The sequence below is a fragment of the Piliocolobus tephrosceles genome, chromosome 4 (genome assembly GCF_002776525.5).
Source record: "Piliocolobus tephrosceles isolate RC106 chromosome 4, ASM277652v3, whole genome shotgun sequence".
Classification (NCBI taxonomy): domain Eukaryota; kingdom Metazoa; phylum Chordata; class Mammalia; order Primates; family Cercopithecidae; genus Piliocolobus; species Piliocolobus tephrosceles.
Window position 1 is genome coordinate 49,097,576 of NC_045437.1, and position 19,964 is coordinate 49,117,539.

Here is a 19,964-nt window from a genome sequence, read left to right on the forward strand (position 1 = left end):
GAAGGAAGGAAGGAAGGAAGGAAGGAAGGAAGGAAGGAAGGAAGGAAGGAGGGAGAAAGAAAGAGAAGAAAGGAAGAAAGGAAACTAGCCAGGTGCAATGGTTCACACCTGTAATCTTAGCACTTTGGGAGGTCAAAGTAGGAGGACCATTTGAGGCCAGGAGTTCAAGATCACCCAGGGCAACATAGGGAGATCCAGACCATATTAAGAGAGAGAGAAAAAAAAAAAAACTACAGGTCAAAGTCCCAGATGAATATTGATGCAAAAATCCTCAACAAAATACTAGCAAACCAAATTTAACAACACATCAGAAAGATCATTCATCATGACCAAGTAGGATTTATCCTTGGGATGCAAGATGGTTCAACACATGTAAATCAATCAAGGTAACACATCATGTCAACAGAACAAAGGACAAAAACCATATGATCATTTCAATTGATGCTGAAAAAAGCATTTGATAAAATCTAACATCCCTTCATGATTAAGAAAATGCACTCAAAAAACTCAGTATAGAAGAAACTTACCTCAACATAATAAAAACTATATATGACAGACTCACAGCTGGTATTATACCGAATGAGGAAAAACTGAAAGCCTTTCCACAAAGATCTGGAATACAACAAGGATGTCCACTTTCACCACTGTTATTCAACATAGTACTGGAAGTCCTAGCTAGAGCAATCAGACAACAGAAAGAGATAAAGGGCATCCAAATTGGGAAAGAAGAAGTCAAATTATTCTTGTTTGCAGATGATAAAATCTAATATTTGGAAAAATCCTAAAATGTCACCAAAAAATATTTGAACTGATAAACAAATTCAGTAAAGTTGTAGGATATAAAATCAACATACAAAAATTAGTAACATTTCTATATGCCAACAGTGAACAATCTGAAAAAGAAATTTAAAAAGTAATCCCAGAGCGCCCTGAGGACTCAGCGGAGGGTGGGCGCCGCCGAGGCCTCCTGCAGCCGGCGGGTTTTCGTGGAGTGCGGCCCGGCTCCACGCTGCCGCCGCCGCGGCCCATGGGCAGAGTCGGCCAGGCGGGCCAGCATTAAACTGAAGAAAAGATGTCCCTGTAAGATGACCTAGGAGTGGAGACCAGTGACTCAAAAACAGAAGTCTGGTCCAAAAACTTCAAACTTCTGCAGTCTCAGCTTCAGGTGAAGAAGGCAGCTCTCACTCAGGCAAAGAACCAAAGGACGAAACAAAGTACAGTCCTCGCCCCAGTCATTGACCTGCAGCGAGGTGGCTCCTCAGATGACCGGCAAATTGTGGACACTCCACCACATGTAGCAGCTGGGGTGAAGGATCCTGTTCCCAGTGGGTTTTCTGCAGGGGAAGTTCTGATTCCCTTAGCTGACGAATATGACCTTATGTTTCCTAATGATTATGAGAAAGTAGTGAAGCGCCAAAGAGAGGAACGACAGAGACAGCAGGAGCTGGAAAGACAAAAGGAAATAGAAGAAAGGGAAAAAAGGCGCAAAGACAGACATGAAGCAAGTGGGTTTGCAAGGAGACCAGATCCAGATTCTGATGAAGATGAAGATTATGAGCGAGAGAGGAGGGAAAGAAGTATGGGCGGTGCTGCCATTGCCCCACCCACTTCTCTGGTAGAGAAAGACAAAGAGCTACCCCCGAGATTTTCCTTAAGAAGAGGACTCAAGACCTCGATCACAGTCTTCCAAAGGTGCCATTCTTCCCCTAGTGTAAGAGGAACAAGACAGACCGAGATCTCCAACTGGGCCTAGCAATTCCTTCCTCGCTAACAAGGGGGGCAAGATGGCGCACAAGATCATGCAGAAGTACCGCTTCCGGGAGGGCCAGGGTCTGGGGAAGCGCGAGCAGGGACTGAGCACTGCCTTGTCAGTGGAAAAGACCAGCAAGCGTGGCGGCAAGATCATCGTGGGTGACGCCACAGAGAAAGATGCTTCCAAGAAGTCAGATTCAAATCCACTGACTGAAATACTTAAGTGTCCTACTAAAGTGGTCCTACTAAGGAACATGGTTGGTGCGGGAGAGGCGGATGAAGACTTGGAAGTTGAAACCAAGGAAGAATGTGAAAAATATGGCAAAGTTGGAAAATGTGTGATATTTGAAATTCCTGGTGCCCCAATGATGAAGCAGTACGGATACTTTTAGAATTTGAGAGAGTTGAATCAGCAATTAAAGCGGTTGTTGACTTGAATGGGAGGTATTTTGGTGGACGGGTGGCAAAAGCATGTTTCTACAATTTGGACAAATTCAGGGTCTTGGATTTGGCAGAACAAGTTTGATTTTAAGAACTACAGCACGAGTCTTCGCCGGTGATCCTTAAATGAACTGCAGGCTGAGAAAAGGAAAAAGGTCACAGCCTCCATGGCTGTTGCATACCAAGACTCTTGGAAGGACTTCTAAGATATATGTTGATTGATCCCTTTTTTATTTTGTGGTTTTTTAATATAGTATAAAAATGCTTTTAAAAAAAAGTAATCCCATTTACAATCATTACAAATAAAATCAAATATCCAGAAATTAACCAAACAAGTGAAAGCTCTCTGTAATGAAAACTATAAAACACTGATGAAAGAAAGTAAAGAGGACACCAAAAAATGGAAAAATATTCCATTTTAATGGATTGGAAGAATCAATATTATTAAAATGTCTATACTATCCAAAGCAATCTACAGTTTCAATACAATCCCTATGAAAATACCAATGACATTCTTCACAGAAATAGAAAAGACAATGCTAAAATTTATTTGGAACCACAAAAGACTCAGAATAACCAAAGCTATCCTGAGCAAAAAGAACAAAACTGGAGGAATCATATTACCTGACTTCAAATTATACTACAGAGCTTTGGTAACCAAAACAGCATGGTACTGGCATAAAAACAGACACTTCGACAAATGGAACCAAATAGACAACCCAGAAACAACACACACATCTACAGAACTCATTTTTGACAAAGGTACCAAGGACCCACACTGGGGAGAAGACAGTCTCTTTAATAAATGATGCTGGGAAAACTGGATATCCATATACAGAAGAATGAAACTAGACCCCTATTTCTTGCCATATGAAAAAATCAAATCAAAATGGATTAAAGGCTTAGATTTGAGACCTCAAACTATGAAACTACTAAAAGAAAACATTGGAGGAACTCTCTGGGATATTGGACTGGGCAAAGATTTCTTGAGTAATACACCACAAGCGCAGGCAACCAAACAAAAATGGACAAATGGGATCACACCAAGTTAAAAGGCTTCTGCCCAGCAAAGAAAACAATCCACAAAGTGAAGAGACAACCCACAGAATGGGAGAAAATATTTGCAAACTCTCCATCTGACGAAGAATTAATAACTAGAACATATAAGGAGCTCAACTCTATAGGAAGAAATCTATTAATCAGATTTTAAAATGGGCAAAAGATCTGAATATACATTTCTCAAAAGAAGATAAATGGTAAGCAGGTATATGAAAAGGTGTTCAATATCATTGATTATCAGAGAAATCCAAATGAAAACTACAATGAGATATCACCTCACACCATTTAAAATGGCTTTTATCCAAAAGACAGGCAATGACCAACAATGGTGAGGATGTGGAGAAGAGGGGACCCTTGTACACTGTTGGTGGGAATGTGAATTAGTACAAGCACTGTGGAGGACAGCTTGGAGGTTCCTCAAAAAACTAAAAATAGAGCTACCGGATAATCTAGAATCCCACTGCTAGGTATATACCCAAAACAAAGGAAATCAGTATGTCAAAGCAATATCTTCACTCCCATGTGTATTGCAGCACCATTCACAAAAGCAAGATTTGGTAGCAACATAAGTGTCCATCAACAGATGAATGAATAAAGAAAATGTGGTACACAATGGAGTACTATTTAGCCATAAAAACAATGAGAGCTTGTCATTTGCAACAACATAGATGGAAATGGAGGTCATTATATTAAGTGAAATAAGTCAGGCACAGAAAGTCCAGCTTCGCACGTTCTCACTTATTTGTGGGAGCTAAAATGTAAAACAAGTGAACTCATGGAGGTAAAGAGTGAAGGATGTTTACCAGAGGCTGGGAAGGGTAATGGGGTTCGGGAGTACAGACAGAATGCTTAACAGGTACCAAAAATTAAAATGAATAAGACCTAGTATTTGCTGGCACAATAGGGTGACTATAGTCAAAAATAATTTAGTTGTACATTTTAAAATAACTAAAAGAGTGTAATTGGATTGTTTGTAACACAAAGGATAAATGCTTGAGGTGATGGATACCCCATTTACCCTGATGTGATTATCACACATTGCATGCATGTATCAAACTATCTCATGTAGCCCATAAATATATATGCCTACTGTGTACCCACAAAAATTAAAAATAAAAAAGTGGATGTCTCTATGGATAATGGATGATGAGAAAGGTGGATCAAGGGACTGTTTTAAGCCTCTTTGTTTATTTTTTAACCATTGGTAGGTATTATTTGATTTTCTAAAAAATTTCTAAAGTGTAAGCCAGGCTCAAAACACTCAGGGTTGCCAAGGAAAGACATTTAAATTTTATCCCTAAGTGACAGGGAGCTAACGAAAGTATTTAAGCAAAAGAGAGTGGCATGACCAAAAATCATTTTTAAGAATGCCAGGGGGTCTGCAATGTGAAGAGAGCATTGGAGGGCAGTGGGGATGGGTGGGAGACTGGTTGGGAGATGAGCCTCCCACACAGCGTGAGTCCCCTCACTGAATGGCCCAAGATCAATTTCACCATGCAATTTCAGAGACACCTTCGCTGAAGCTCCAGCAGTGAGAGTACATAAGTGAATCCCTCAGACAGCTGTCAAGCAGTGGGACAGCACACTAATCTGGTTTCTTTGAGTCACGATGCTATCAGTTATCATCATTGCCTCGGGATATGGAGACATATCTCCAGACCAGAGTGGATTCCTGGGGTTTAATGGCCATGAGATAAAGGTGTGGACAGAGTAAGTGTGGATGGGAGCACCCTTCAAAAGGCCTTCGTTGCTTCCATGCCCCTTCCCTGCTGGCATGCATGGAAAAGATGTGGACAGGGAGATAATCGAGGGCTAGCAAACTTGGTCTTAAAACGGATCCAGCTTGCAAATCACATTTTAAAATATTCCTCCTCAAATTTATCCCAAAATGTTTATGTAGAAAGTGTGGATAAAGAAAGAGAGGAAGGAGGAGAAAAAGAGAAGGAAAAAGGAAGAATTCACCAACAGACTAACACAATCCTGAAAGGTTTGTTTTCTGTGAGTTGATATGTCCCCAATTATGATATACTTACTAACTTTATGTGTCACCTCTCTAAAACATATAGATAGGGCCAGGCACGGGGGTGGACACCTGTAGTCCCAGCTACTCGGTAGGCTGAGGTGGGAGAATTGCTTGAGCCAAGGAGTTTGAATCCAACCTGGGCAACATCGCAAGACCCTGTCTCAAAAAAAGTCAAGAGATACAGATCAAACATATCAAGCATAACACAGGTATGTAGATAGTTTCTATTTTAAGAAGGGTTTTAGAGTTACGTTCCTAAAAATGGCTTTTGAAAAACTTTTTAGGAAGTAATTCTTTCTTACAAGTGGAGAAAATTCCTTCCCCAATTCATTGCAATTACAGAATTTTTTTTTAATCCTCCCACCACTTTTGGGATGTATTGGTGAAAGCAAAGAGACATCAGTATCAGTAATGGTACTTTTAGCTAAAGTAATAGAAAACACAACTACAATGGCTTAAACATTAAAGATCTGTATTATTTCGCGCAGTGTAAAGTCCAGAGACGCAGCTTGAAGGCAGTGGTTCCATGGGTCAATGGTAGGATCAAGGAGATAGATCCCTCATCCTGCTCGGCCTCCTCAGTGTTGGCTTCATCCTCCAACTGGCAGCAACAAGGCTCCATAGATCCCAGAGTCACATCTCCACACGACAAGATCCAGGAGAAGAAACAGATCAAATTTTCTGGCTTTTCCTTGGGGCAAGGAAATATCTCCCTCAATGGACATCCCTCCATGCCAATCCCAGGGCCACTCCCTGGGAAAGAGAATGGGAAGTTTTTCGCCAGTCAGGCCCATCTGGAGCTGTGGGTTAATTGGCTTCCCAAGACACGTGGATACATTTGTAGGTATGAATAACAAAAGAAAAAACAATTGGAGTTCTGCAGGAGAGAAACAGGAACAGATGCTGGGCAGACACCTAACAGACACCCGCTCTGTTATAACACTAAATCCAAAAAATGGCTATGAGTCCAGGAAATCAAATTATATCCACTGATAATTTTGATCAAACTATGTAGAGAAAATATTGAGTTCTCAATTTGTGAAGGTGAAGGTCAAAAAATGCCAATCATCAAGACATGAGACACACACAAAAAGGTATTTCCAGTAACCTCACAGAAATTTGGGGAGAGTGCCTGGCCTCTGAGAACTCACCGTCATGGCCCATGACAGTTACAGAGTTCTCAAGAATCCTCCAAGAGCACAGGAGGAGTAGGGAGTGTAGCAGTGCAGAGTTGATGCTTGTTTAAATTAATAACTTAATAAAAATCATAATGAACAGCACATATATATGCTAAGTACTTTACACACAGTAACACAATAATTACTCATATAAAAAGCCAGGCACAGTGGTTGACACCTGTAATCCCAGCATTTTGCATGGATTGCTTTAGTCTAGGAGTTCGAGAACAGCCTGGGCAACATAGTGAGACCCCAACTCTACAAAGAATTCTAAACTTAGCCAGGTTTGCTGGTGCACACGTAGTCCTAGCTACTCAGGAGGCTGAAGCAGGAGGATCGCTCGAGCCCAGGAGTTTGAGGTTACAGTGATTGTGACTGGGCAACAGAGTAAGACTCAGTCTCTAAAGAAAAAAAATTAAAACCAGTGAGAGGTTGTTACAGATGAGGAAATGAGGCTCAGATGGGTCATTACTTCCTAGCTTCATAGTCCTAGTAATGGTGAGGGCAATGCATAAACTCAAGTTTATTTTATTCTAAAGCTATGCTCTTATGCTCCTGATCACTCAGCTCTAATACCTAATTTCTAGAAAAATGATAGAATTAAACTAACCTAATTAAAGCATATTCCACACCACAAGTTCTGAAGGATTCCAATGCAGTGTTGTTAGATGCTTTCTCTATCTTGAATTAACTTCGCTGAATACCTTCTCTAACCTGAGAGATCGCTGAGGTCATCTGGTCTAGACCAGTACTGGAATTACCTACTACAGCCTTCTACTACAGCACAATCCACAGCCTGGCAGCACTGGCATCACTGAAAGCTCACTGGAAATGCAGAATCTCAGGCCCTACTCCAAACCTACTAATTAGAATTTGCTTTATTTTTTATTTTTTTTATTTTTTTGAGACAATGTCTCACTTTGTCTCCCAGGCTGGAGTGCGGTGGTGCAATCTTGGCTCACTGCAACCTCTGTCTCCCAGGTTCAAGCAATTCTCCTGCTTTAGCCTCCCAAGTAGCTGGGATTACAGGTGTGCACCATCACACCCAGCTATTTTTTGCATTTTTAGTAGAGACGGGGTTTTACCATGTTGGCCAGACTGGTCTCGAACTCCTGACCTCATGATCTGCCCGCCTCAGCCTCCCAAAGTGCTGGGATTATAGGTGTGAGCCACCGCACCTGGGTCAAATTTGCATTTGCATCAGATCCCTAGGGGATTCAAGCATTCAAGTTTGAAGTACTTCTCTACAGCATCCCTGACATCTGGGATCCTCTCTACTCTTTCCTAAGATAGCCTGGTCCATAACCATGCAGTCCCCAGTATTACTAAATTCATTTTTTTTGAGACTGAGTCTTGCTCTTTTCCCCAGGCTGGAGTGCAGTGGGGACTGCTGTGTTAGCCAGGATGGTCTCCTGGATGCCGTGTTAGCCAGGATGGTCTCGATCTCCTGGATGGTCTCCTGGATGCCGTGTTAGCCAGGACGGTCTTGATCTCCCGACCTCATGATCCACCCTCCTCGGCCTCCCAAAGTGCTGGGATTACAGGCGTGAGCCACCGCGCCGGGCCAGTATTACTAAATTCTTATGAAAACTTCCCTGAACACCACACCTTCCCTTCATTCTGTCATCTTAACTTACAAATAACTGTGCTTCAGAGATCAGAAACGCCTAATTTCATCTCCCTATGTCTTTTCCTTCTAGGCTAAACACCCACTTCCTTCAGTATCTTCACCATCATGTCATTCATGTCCTCCAGATCAGTGATAACCAATCTAAGATCTGTATTAGAATCACCTGAAAATATCCAGGTGTAGTCCCAGGAATCTCTGTATTTTATATACTCCCCTAGTACAGCTGCAGGTCATTCCTCAGGCTTCAGAACCACTGCCCGCATGCCCTGTAGCTGGTTAATATTCTTCCAAGAATATCACTTACAGAACTGAAGGCAATGATCAGCCCAAAGAACAGGGATTATTATGGCCCATGATCAGGATACTTTTTTTTTAATTAGTACAGTCTGAAATTGGATAGCTAAGCTGGGTGTGGTGGCACACACCTGTCAGCTACTCAGGAGGCTGAGGCCCAAAAGTTCAAGTCCAACCTGGGCAACATAGTGAGAGTCAGTTTCGAAAATTTTTTTTAAAAGGCCTGGTGTGGTGTCTCATGCTTATAATCCCAGCACTTTGGGAGGTCAAGGCAGACAGATTACCTGAAGTCAGGACTTAGAGACCAGCCTCGCCAGCATGGTAAAACACTGTCTCTACTGAAAATACAAAAATTAGCCAGGTGCTGTGGCATGTGCCTGTAATCTCAGCTCTTTGAGAGGCTGAGGAATGAGAATCGCTTGAACCCAGGGGACGGAGGTTGCAGAGAGCTGAGATTGTGCCACTGCACTCCAGCATTCACAGAGTGAGACTCTATTTTAAAAAAAAAAGAATGAAAGGAAAGGCAGGCAGGCAGGAAGGAAGGAAAGAAAGAAAGAGAGAAAGAAAGAGAGAAAGAAAGAGAAGAGAGAAAGAAAGAAAAGAGAGAAAGAAAGAAAGAAAGAAAGAAAGAAAGAAAGAAAGAAAGAAAGAAAGAAAGAAAGAAAGAAAGAAAGAAAGAAAGGAGGGAGGGAGGGAGGGAGGGAGGGAGGAGAGGAGAGGAGAGGAAAGGAAGGGAAGAGAAAGAAAGAGAAAGAAAGAGAAAAAGAAATAGCTATCATGAGGTATGTCATCCCAGCATTAACACATGTCAAGCTTGTTGACAAACAAAACTCCAGGGTCATTTTACTTTTCCATATGAACTATTGGAAAGCCAGATTTCCCCAGTTCTGTATGTAAGCTCTTTATTTTCCTAAGTTTAGAGACTGGATTCTTTATTTATTACTCTTAAATTTCATCTTGTTGTTCTGAGCCCTTGATTTAACCTGTCAAGAGTTTTGAATCTTTATTCCATCCTTTATTAGGAGGCGGTGAGTGGACTGAGGAAAGCGCGGCTCTGGAGCAAGACATACTTGGGTAAAATCAGATCTGTTTGAGACAGATGGCTCAAGGGGTTATATGGAAGATGGTAATTGAAGAGACAGGCTCAAGGCCAGATGAGAAATGTTCATGCAGTATATTTGTTGGGTGAATTCATGAAATAATGGCTGATGGCAGGTAACCAAAGAAACTCGTTAGGGGGCTCTGACACTGATCCAAGAGAGAATAAAGGCCTATGCTGAAGCTAGTTCAATGATAACGGAGGAGGACTTAGTGAGCTTTTGGTGAGGCAGAATCAATGAGATATATTGAGCAATTGGATGTGAGGGTAAGAGAGACGGAAGAATCACAATGACACTCATGTTTCCGGACTGAGCAAGTAAGAGGATACAGTTGCCAGGAGCAGGACTAAATGCACACCACACCAGCCCATCCCGGGGGCTTCCTAAAAGCTCCAGGGAAATAGTTGCTCTGTTCATCACCTGTGTGTTTGTTTAACTGAAATGAGACTGACATCTTTATGGACCCAATTTAATTGTGACACGAATATATTTGATCAAAAAATAATCTCTGGATGAACCTTGATGACATTATACTCAGTGAAATAAGCCAGACACGAAAGAACAAATACTGTATGATTCCACTCATATGAGGTAGAATAGGCAAATCCACAGAAATAGAGAGTACAATAGTGGTTACCAGGGCCTGAAGGGAAGGAGAGAATGGGGAGTGATTTTTTAATAGGTACAGATTTCCAGTTTAGGATGAGGAAAAAGTTCTGGAGATGGATGGCAGTGATAGTGGCACAATAATGTGAATCTATTAATACTTAATGCCACTGAGTTGTACGTGTAAAAATGGTTACAAGGGTAAGTTTCATGTTATATGTATTCTACCACAATAAAAAACAAAAAGGTGGCCGGGCCCGGTGGCTCACGCCTGTAATTCTAGCACTTTGGGAGGCTGAGGCGGGCAGATCATGAGGTCAGGAGATCGAGACCATCCTGGCTAACATGGTGAAACCCCATCTCTACTAAAAGATACAAAAAAATTAGCCAGGTGTGGTGGCGGGCACCTGTGGTCCCAGCTACTGGGGAGGCTGAGGCAGGAGAATGGCGTGAACCCAGGAGGCGGAGATTGCAGTGAGCCGAGATCGCACCACTGCACTCCAGCCTGAGTGACAGAGCCAAACTCAGTCTCAAAAAAAAAAAAAAAAAAAAAAGATAATAATCTCAAGTTATCAGTCATCCATGTTGGTAATAAATATTTCCTATTTTATTTTATTTTATTTTATTTTATTTTATTTTATTTTTTCAGACGGGGGTCTCACTCTGTGACCCAGGCTAGAGTGCGGTGGTGTAATCTTGGCTCACTGCAACCTCCTTCTCCCAGGCTCAAGTGATCTTCCCATCCCGGTCTCCCAGGTAGCTGGGACTACAGGCAAGCACCACCACACCTGGCTAATTTTTGTATCTTTAGTAGAGACGGGGCTTCGCCATGTTGGCCTGCTTGGTCTTGAACTCCTGAGCTCAAAGCCATCCATCCACCTTGGCCTCCCAAAGTGCTAGGATTACAGGTATGAGCCACTGCACCTGGCCTAATATTCCCTTTTTTAAAAGTCTAGTCATGGTCGGTTGGAAATGAAGGAACAAGAATCCTCAGAGACCTCAACCCTCTGTTTAATCCACTAAAAAGTTACAACAAAGCCACCAGAGCAGAAATAAATGACTCTGGAGATGATCCTTTGGAAGCAAAACGTCAGTTACTGTGATGCCCCATTATATAAACTCCTTCTGTCTTTGCTTGTTTGTTTTTGCTCTGATCTTATTTCTTTCCATCACTGGGGATCTCATTAGAAATGTTTAGCTATTGGTACCCACTTCCAGCAGTTTGCCTGAAGTGAGGTAGGTCAAGAAACCAAAATAAGCCAACTTTTATCTGCAGTGTGAGCTCTATCTGGAAAAACTACACACAATGTAAGATTTAAGATTTTAAATTCATGAAAGTGCCTTGAAATGAACAGGTGCCCCATTTTGAAATCTACTGATCTAGCCTTCCTCTGTGAAGTGACTCTCAGCTTTGACTGCACATCAAAGTCACCTGAGAGCATTTTAAAAACTAGTGATACCTGGGTCCTAACCTGAACAGGTCTGTTTAGTTCGCCTGGCATGCAGCCAGGGCATCAGGATTTTTCTTTCTCTTTTTCCTTTTTTTTTTTTTTTTTTTTTGAGACAGATTTCTTGCTCTGTCGCCAGGCTGGAGTGCAGTGGCGTGATCTCGACTCACTGCAACCTCCGTCTCCCGGATTCAAGCGATTCCCGTGCCTCAGCCCCCCATGTAGCTGGGATTACAGGCGCCCACCACCACACCCAGCTTTTTTTTTTTTTTTTTTATGTCTTTAGTAGAGATGGAGTGTCACCATGTTGGCCAGGATGGTCTCAATCTCCTGACCTCATGATCCACCCCCTCGGCTTCCCAAAGTGCTGTGATTACAGGCGTGGGCCACCGCACCCGGCCAGGATTTTTCTTACTCGGATTTTCTCAGGTGATTCTAATGTTCAGTCTGGGCTGTGAATTACTGATCTAAAAGAACACTTACTCACTGAGAAGTTAACACAAACCCTTCCCTGAAAATGGGGGAGAGAAATGTACAATTACCTAGCAAATATGCAAGAATGATAATATCACCAAAGCGGAAATTTATCTTAGGATCCTAACATTTTGGAGCTAAGAAGGGATTTAGAGATCATTGAGAGTGGTGGTTCTCAGAGCATAATGCCCAGACCAGCAGCATCAGTGTCAGCTGAAAACTTGTTAGCAATGCACATTCTGGGCTGGGCGCGGTGGCTCATGCTGATAATCCTAGCACTGTGGGAGGCTGAGGTCCGCGGATCTCTTCACCTCAGGAATTCAAGACCAGCCTGGGCAACAATTCGTTTATCATTAATAAGACCATCACTGTGGCCCTAAGGCTATCCAAAAGCCACTTAAGACTACCTAAGAAGTCACTTCCTTCTGTCTCCTGGTATGGTTGTCTTTAAACTATCCCCAGTGGAAGACTTTCAGATTTTTAGCCAGATTTCCAATTAAAAGTAACCTAAAATCTTGTTCAGTGACATATTTCAGTGATCAAAACATTGCAATAAATCGAGTTGCCCTTGTAACAATTTAAACCCTTGATCCAGAAGCCCCACATGGTGGCCCATGCCTGTAAGCTACTCAGGAGGCTGGGTGGGAGGATCCCTGGAGCCCAGGAGTTTAAGGCTGCAGTGAGCTATGATCATGTCACCGCATTTCAGCCTGGGTGATAGAGCAAGCTCCTGTCTCAATCAATCATTAAATAATTAAATTTAAAAAATAAACATTCAATCCATCCTCACTGGGGATGGTGGTGAGAAGTCACAACCCTCCTCCTTTGAATGTTCTGTGTATTTGAGGAACAAAATTCTCAGTTTACTCTTCTGTCTATACCATCATTCTTTCACCAAGTTTGAAAATACAGAGTGACTTACTGTAACCTCTGGCTTGCAGAACATGTTGCCAGGTAGGGTTGGTTGCTACAAGCATTGAAACGTGACTCCACTAAATAAATCAATAAATAAGATTGTTGGAAGGATACAGATGCCTCTGACTCACAATTCTCAGTAATCCGGGTTGTGCCAGGGACCCTGGAGCAGAGGTGAGTGAACAAACAGCTTCTTCAGGTCTACTTGAACTCAGGGTCGTTTGTCTTCCATCTTTGTCCCTCTGCTCATGAGTCAAAGCACTTGAGAGAGTCCACCTGGCCAAGCCTTAACATGTGTGCAGCTCTTGGTATCCAGGGCTCTTTGCTTGCCACACTGGCTAAGACTGCACAGAACAGGAGAGGGGTAGTTCCCAAAGGAGAATGAAAGAACAGTTACCAAAAGAAGACAGAGGGGTACCAAGGGGGCGAAGATAACCCTCAAGTCACTGAGCAGATGCTGCACCAGGCCAGGAGCCACGTCTTCTTATCTTTGTGTACCATCCCAAAGCCTGACACGTAGTGAGCCCTCGGTAAACGTATGCTCATTTGAACAAAAGCTGTGACCAACTGGAGAATGGGTCAACCTGGTAAATAATTGCCACCATGAGCTCCAACTGACGCACGTGCTTTCCTGTGGAATAAAAAAGGCTCTCAGCATACTGTACCTACCCTTCCCTCCAGTCCTCAGCCCACCTTCCCTAGCACCATCCACTAGCAGAGAAAGAGGGAATCTGGAGAGGTGGAGAAAAGACTTAGGCGTGTAGATGGAGGGAAGGAAAACAATCGCTAGGCCAGAAAGGCTGATTTTAATCCGCTCCCATCCTCCTCAGGTTCATATAGCATGTTAGTAGCTGAACTAGAGTGAAACTGGCCCACATCCCACCCAGTGTTCTCTCCACGACCATGACCTCCCATGCATTAATGCTCAGTCTTCACAACTCATTACTAATGTGACATGGTCATTTTGACACAGCCTTTTTTTTTTTAGACAGGGTCTCGCTCTGTTGCCCAGGCTGGAGTGCAGTGGCACCATCACAGTTCACTGCAGCCTTGGCCTCCTGGGCTCAAGTGATCCTCCCACCTCAGCCTTCTGAGTGGCTGGGACTACAGGCACGCACTGACATGCCTAGCTAATTTTTTATTTTTCATTTTTATTTTTGTAGAGACGGGGTTTCACCGTGTTGCCCAGGTTGGTCTCAAACTCCTGGGCTCGCAAGATCTGCCTGCCTCGGCCTCCCAAAGTGCTGGGATTACAGGCATGAACCATCACATCCCAGCCTAGACACAACTTTTAACAATGAAAGAAAACATTGGTTTATGCTAAACAATTTAATTCTATGGGAAGCTATTTCTGTATCTAAAAACACCAGGGTAACCATTATATCCAGCAATACCATAACGTACACTTACAGAGCAAAACTCACCAACATGTCTTAGAGGTCTGTGTATACTTTAATCTGTACACTTTTATCCAACAATACTATTGCTAAAAATGTATCCTCATAATCACAGATATGTAAACAAACTAAACGGATGTTCGCTGCAGCATTATCTGTAATGTGGGAAACCAGAAATAACCTACAACAGTAGGGGAGTAGTTAAATCAAAGGGAGCATTCATGTACTGTATTATCATGCAACATCAGAATTATTGCAGAATATTAGGCTGGGCGAGGTTACTCACGCCTGTAATTCCAGCACTTTGGGAGGCCAAAGTGGGTGGATCACCTGAGGTCAGGAGTTTGAGACCAGCCTGGACAACATGGTGAAACCCCATCTCTACTAAAAATACAAAAATTAGCCGGGTGTGGTGACGCACGCCTGTAGTCCCAGCTACTCAGGAAGCTGAGGCAGGAGAATCACTTGAACCCAGGAGGCAGAGGTTGCAGTGAGCCGAGATCATGCCACTGCACTCCAGCCTTGGTAACAGAGTGAGACTCCATCTCAAAAAAGGGGGAAAAAAATTGCATAATATTAAATTTTATGTAAACAGGTCAATGATTGGTTGTTTATAGTTCATGTAAACAGGTCAATATATTTACAATATATTAAGTGAAATGCAGATTACAGAATAACATGTAGCACAGCACTTTTGCAAAAAAAAAAAAATCCTTAAAGATAGAAAAAGATAGACTAGTACACAAAAAATATTAATAGCAGCAGTTATCTCTAGGTAGTGAGACTATGAAGCTTTTTTTTTTTTTCATTTTATTTTCTTCACTTTGCCTTCCTAAATTTTCCACAAGTAACATTGTTAGATTTTTTAAATTATAAATAATTTTAAGACAAAAATTATTTCTAATTATCCTGTAGATGAAGGAATGTCATTAACAGTGTTGCGGCTGAAAAATGTTGAATACATTTTCTATAGAAACATTTAAAACTAGTCTGAGTATTCTAAAATTCTACCTGTTTTTCTTCTGAGTTCACTTCTTACAATCAACACTTACTGAATTACACTTAAAAAAATTTTTTTTCTCGGTCGAGCACAATGTTTCATGCCTACAATTCCAGCACTTTTGGAGGCTGAGACAGGTAGGTCACTTGAGTCCAGGAGTTTGAAGCCAGCCTGGGCAACATGGCAAAAACCCATCTCTACTAAAACAAAAATTACAAAATACAAAAATTAGCCGGACGTGGTGGCATGTGCCTGTAGTCCCAGCTACTCAGGAGGCTGAGGTGAGAGGATCACTTGAGCCCGGGAGGCAGAGGCTGCAGTGAGCCAAGATCATACCACTGCACTCCAGCCTGGGCACTGGAGTGAGACCCTGTCTTAAAAAAAAAAAAAAAAAATTTTTTTTTCCTCCAGCTTACTTCTAACATCTGGTTCTGGGTATATTTTCCCTGTGATAACTTCTCTGTGAAATCACCACCTTCTAAGACCTTATTCTCCCTCAAAGATGCCTCTCTTGCTAACCCTAAAAAGTGGCACAAACATGTGATTTGGGTCACCTTTGTGAAAGAGAAAGCTGCCAGACATACTGAACCACTGATCTCAGAAAACTAACGGTTGGGAAACAAAATCATCTCCACCCTATGGTAAACTCTCCTCTAGGGCCAATTAAATGACTCCCTAGAATACTAATGAACACATATCACGTGACTGGTATCATAATACTGAAATCTATATTAAAAGCCATGAAGCAGGTATCCGGAGCAAAGGCGTCTAAGAATTCTCAAAAGCTGATATGCAGCCAAAGTATTTAGTCATGATGTTACAGGCAGCAAGCACACATCCCAGTTCAGACCTGTTTCCCAGTGTAGTTATTATTGAGACCCCCTTTTTCTCACTCTCAAAAGCCCCAATGTGGATAAGTTACACAGTCAACTTGATGGAATGTACATTTGCCTAGAAAGGTAAAAGAGGCATAGAAATTTCATTCATCCGTAAGAACAGCTTAGTCCTCAGGATCCTGATTCCAGATACAAAAGAATTTGGAGCGCATAAAATAAAAGCACTATTTATTTATTTACTTATTATGTAGTAGAGACAGGTTCTTACTATGTTGCCCAGGCTGTTCTCCAACTGCTGGGCTCAATCAATCCTCCTGCCTCAGCCTCCTAAAATGCTGGGATTACAGGTGTAAGCCAGGGTGTCCCGCTGAAACAAACTATTTTTAAGTGTTTAGTGGAAACGCACAAAACTTTTTGTCAAAAATGATTAAAATCTATGTCATCATTAAATACTAATTGTACTTAATTGTAACATTTTAAGAGAAATGAATGACACTAGGCTATGATAATCTAGCTCGTCTTCTTGCCATTTTTCCATATATGAAACTTCAGAACCAATCATTAAAAGATCACTAAGAAAAAAAAAAATCACCAAGACTCTCAGTGGAGATTTGATCTTTCATAAAACCAACCTCAATACATTTTAGAACTAATGTGGCCTCTCAAAAATAATCTTATTAATGAAATCATCCCAAAATCTGCTTTGATTTATCCCTGTGAAGGAAACATATGGCCTCTCTCCCGAGAGACATGCACATAGGCATGTTGGCAAATGATCAAGTGTCACTCAAACATCTATCAATAGTGCCTTCTGCTGGTGCAAAAGTTTTTTTTGTTTGTTTTTTTAACAAATTCAATTTGAAAATACATTTCTTATGAACTGAAAAATAGAAAGTAATCTTGTCTTTTTCATTCTTTAAGTACCAACAGGGGCAAATGTAGAGACCAACTTGTATATTTCTTTAAATTCCAAGTAGCTCATATTATCCTTGCTGGAATTCATATTTATGATAGTCAAAATGTTTAAAAAAAGTATTACCTATTTTGATAAGACAATTATAAATGTTTATTGTTGGATAAAATATACAAAATAGAGCAAGGCGTAATGGTGCAAGCTTGTCGTCCCAGCTACTTGGGAGGCTGAAGCAGGATTGCTTGAGCCCAGGAGTTCAAGTCCAGCCTGGGCAACACAGCGAGACCTGCCTCTAGAAAAATAAATAAAAATCCAATTCACTTAAATGTGGTTTTATTGATGGCCAGTTTCTTCCCAGAAAGGCAAAAGCAGTCCTAAAATATCCATGAATCCTTGACTTGTTAATGGTTCCTACTAAAGGAATATTACCTAGTCTTTACATAGAAAATCATTTTGTTTTGACATAGATGTGCATTTTCATTAAAATTTTAATGTAACTTACTATTTTAATATACTTAATATGCTTCTTCTGAAAACATAACCTACCACTGAATTTGATCATCTATCTGTATTCTCCCCACAAAAACTAAATTGACTTCCTGATACACACTGAACATCACACACAAATGTTTAAAATATTAAGTACACACAAATGTTTAAAACATTAAGTATCACACACAAATGTCTGAAATATTGACTTTATTAGGAAAACATCTGATAGTTCTATTCAGTCATATAATCAATCACCTAATTTTAAAACTATGGGGCCAGAGGACATCAATTACAATATGGATTTTTCATTCATTCAACATATATTTGACACCTACAAGTGCCAGGCATTGGAGGTACAGGGTAAACGGGAGGATCCTTGCTCTCACGGAGCTTACATTCTAGCAGGAGGACAATATTAAAGAAATGTGTATAGTAAAATGATGAGTTTACGACAAAGGAAGTAGATGGTGTTTTACAAGAGCATAGAGTAGAGAAGCTAAGGGAGGTCACAGAGACATCCCTAAGGAAGTGGAGCTTAAACTGAGAGAAGCAAGTGCTTAAACTGAAGGATGTGTTGAAGAAGAAGGCAGAGTAAAACAATTTGGGCAGAGGGAACCTTATGGACCCTAAGATGGGAAGGTTCAAAGAACTGAAAGACAGCTAAAACAGCTGGAGCCATTCTCCTGTGTAAAGAGGAGTCAAAGAGAAAAGATTAAAGATGTGAAGATTAAGATCTTGGTGGCATTCAGGGATTGGTACTTCTACAAGAAATCACTGAAGGGAGCAATGTGACATTACTTTTCACTTCAGGATGGCCTACTCCAGGGGGTAGACTGGACTAGTAAGACTGGAGGCAGGTAGACCTCTTCTAAGGCCTGTGATAGTGAAAGACAAAAATAAGTGGGGGAATTCAGGGGAGAGTGAAAATCAGTAGGGCTTAACGAGCAAGCTAGAGGTTCCTCCACAACAACCAATACAGATGTCCAGTAGACCTATTGGGTATGCGGGCCTGCAGCTCAGGGGAGAGCTGGGTTAAGAACTGTCAAGGCAGTAATCATCTGCATTTAGATGGCAATTGAAGCCATGACAGGGCCTGAAATGGCCCAGCAAGAGTAAATCAAACCATGAGAATCACATACATTTAAGAATAAGGAAACGTGGCCAGGTGTGGTGGCTCATGCCTGTAATCCCAGCACTTTGGGAGGCCGAGGCAGGTGGATCACTTGAAGTCAGGAGTTCAAGACCAGCCTGGGCAACATAGTGAAACCCCCATCTCTACTAAAAATACAAAATTCAGCTGAGTGTGGTGGCGCATGCCTATAGTCCCAGTTACTTGGGAGGCTGAGGCACAAGAATCGCTTGAACCTGGGAGGTGGAGGCTGAAGTGAGCCGAGATCATGCCACTGCATTCTAGCCTGAGCAACAGAGAAACACCCTGTCTCAAAAAAAAAAAAAAAAAAAAGAATAAGGAGATGTCACAGGCTAGAGGGAGGGGGGAATGGGAGCACTGCTGTTTGAATGGTATAATTTCAGTGTGGGACTGAGAACAAATTCTGGAGCTGAATGGTGGTGATGGCTGCACAGCAGTGTGAGAGCACTTTATGCCACTGAAGTAACAGATGCCTGTCAAAAATAAGCCTGCTAAAATATCACCAAGCATAACCAGCAAAACAATCATTTCAGTGAAAATACAACTTCATATTAATCATCTCAATAATACAGATTACAGAACTGAGTTTACAGATTATAGAAATTTTCATACCTTGTGGGTCAGAAAGGATAACTGTAAATTACTGTCTCCACTTTATGGGTGGTAAAACTGAGCTACAGAGAAGATTCTCTAAGAAAATTTAAAAGGAATTGACGTTCATTAAATAAATATCCTCACTGATTTTTTTAAGGTAGAAATAAACGCACTGTGTTAAAAAAATTACTGTAATAGCCTCATGTTCGAGAAGTCTAAAATTCTAAGGTTACTACATGTATTAATTTTTGGTACATGCCCAACAGAAAACATCCTTTATTCCAGTTACATCCTGAAGATACCGAAGTCAGTCTTCTCTATTGGTGCATTGAGGGCTGCACTAAAACTGAGACCCAAGACCAGTCTGGTGTCTGCTGGATCAATGATCCCATCATCCCACACCCTGACAAAAGAACAAACAAAGAGTTACAAATTTACCATCGAACTACCATTTATACACTCTCCATGCACAGAAATGCCAAGAAAGTTTTCCTTCAGGTAATATATGGATCTACTGATTAGCATCCACAACAGAAACTATGTTCAAGACAGAGGGGGAAAAGGTGGAAAAAAATGATACGACTTTCATCCCAGGCCACCACAGAATGTCATGTCTTAAGGCTTAAGGAACTACTTTTACAAGAGATCTCAAAATAACCCCT

General features: G+C 41.5%; 1 protein-coding gene and 1 pseudogene across 1 annotated transcript in view; one reads left to right on the top strand and one right to left on the bottom strand.

Annotated features, from left to right (window-relative positions):
• The first annotated feature begins 1,072 nt into the window (after positions 1-1,072).
• On the top strand, positions 1,073-2,278 carry LOC111539877 (annotated as a pseudogene).
• A 15,474-nt stretch (positions 2,279-17,752) lies between these two features.
• Positions 17,753-19,964, bottom strand: part of MCCC2 (methylcrotonoyl-CoA carboxylase 2) — a 68,125-nt gene continuing 65,913 nt past the window's right edge. The window contains exon 17 of the mRNA XM_023207946.1: positions 17,753-19,705. Within this exon, the coding sequence (XP_023063714.1) occupies positions 19,588-19,705 (118 nt within the window). The 3' untranslated portion in view covers positions 17,753-19,587. The remainder of the gene's footprint in view (positions 19,706-19,964) is intronic.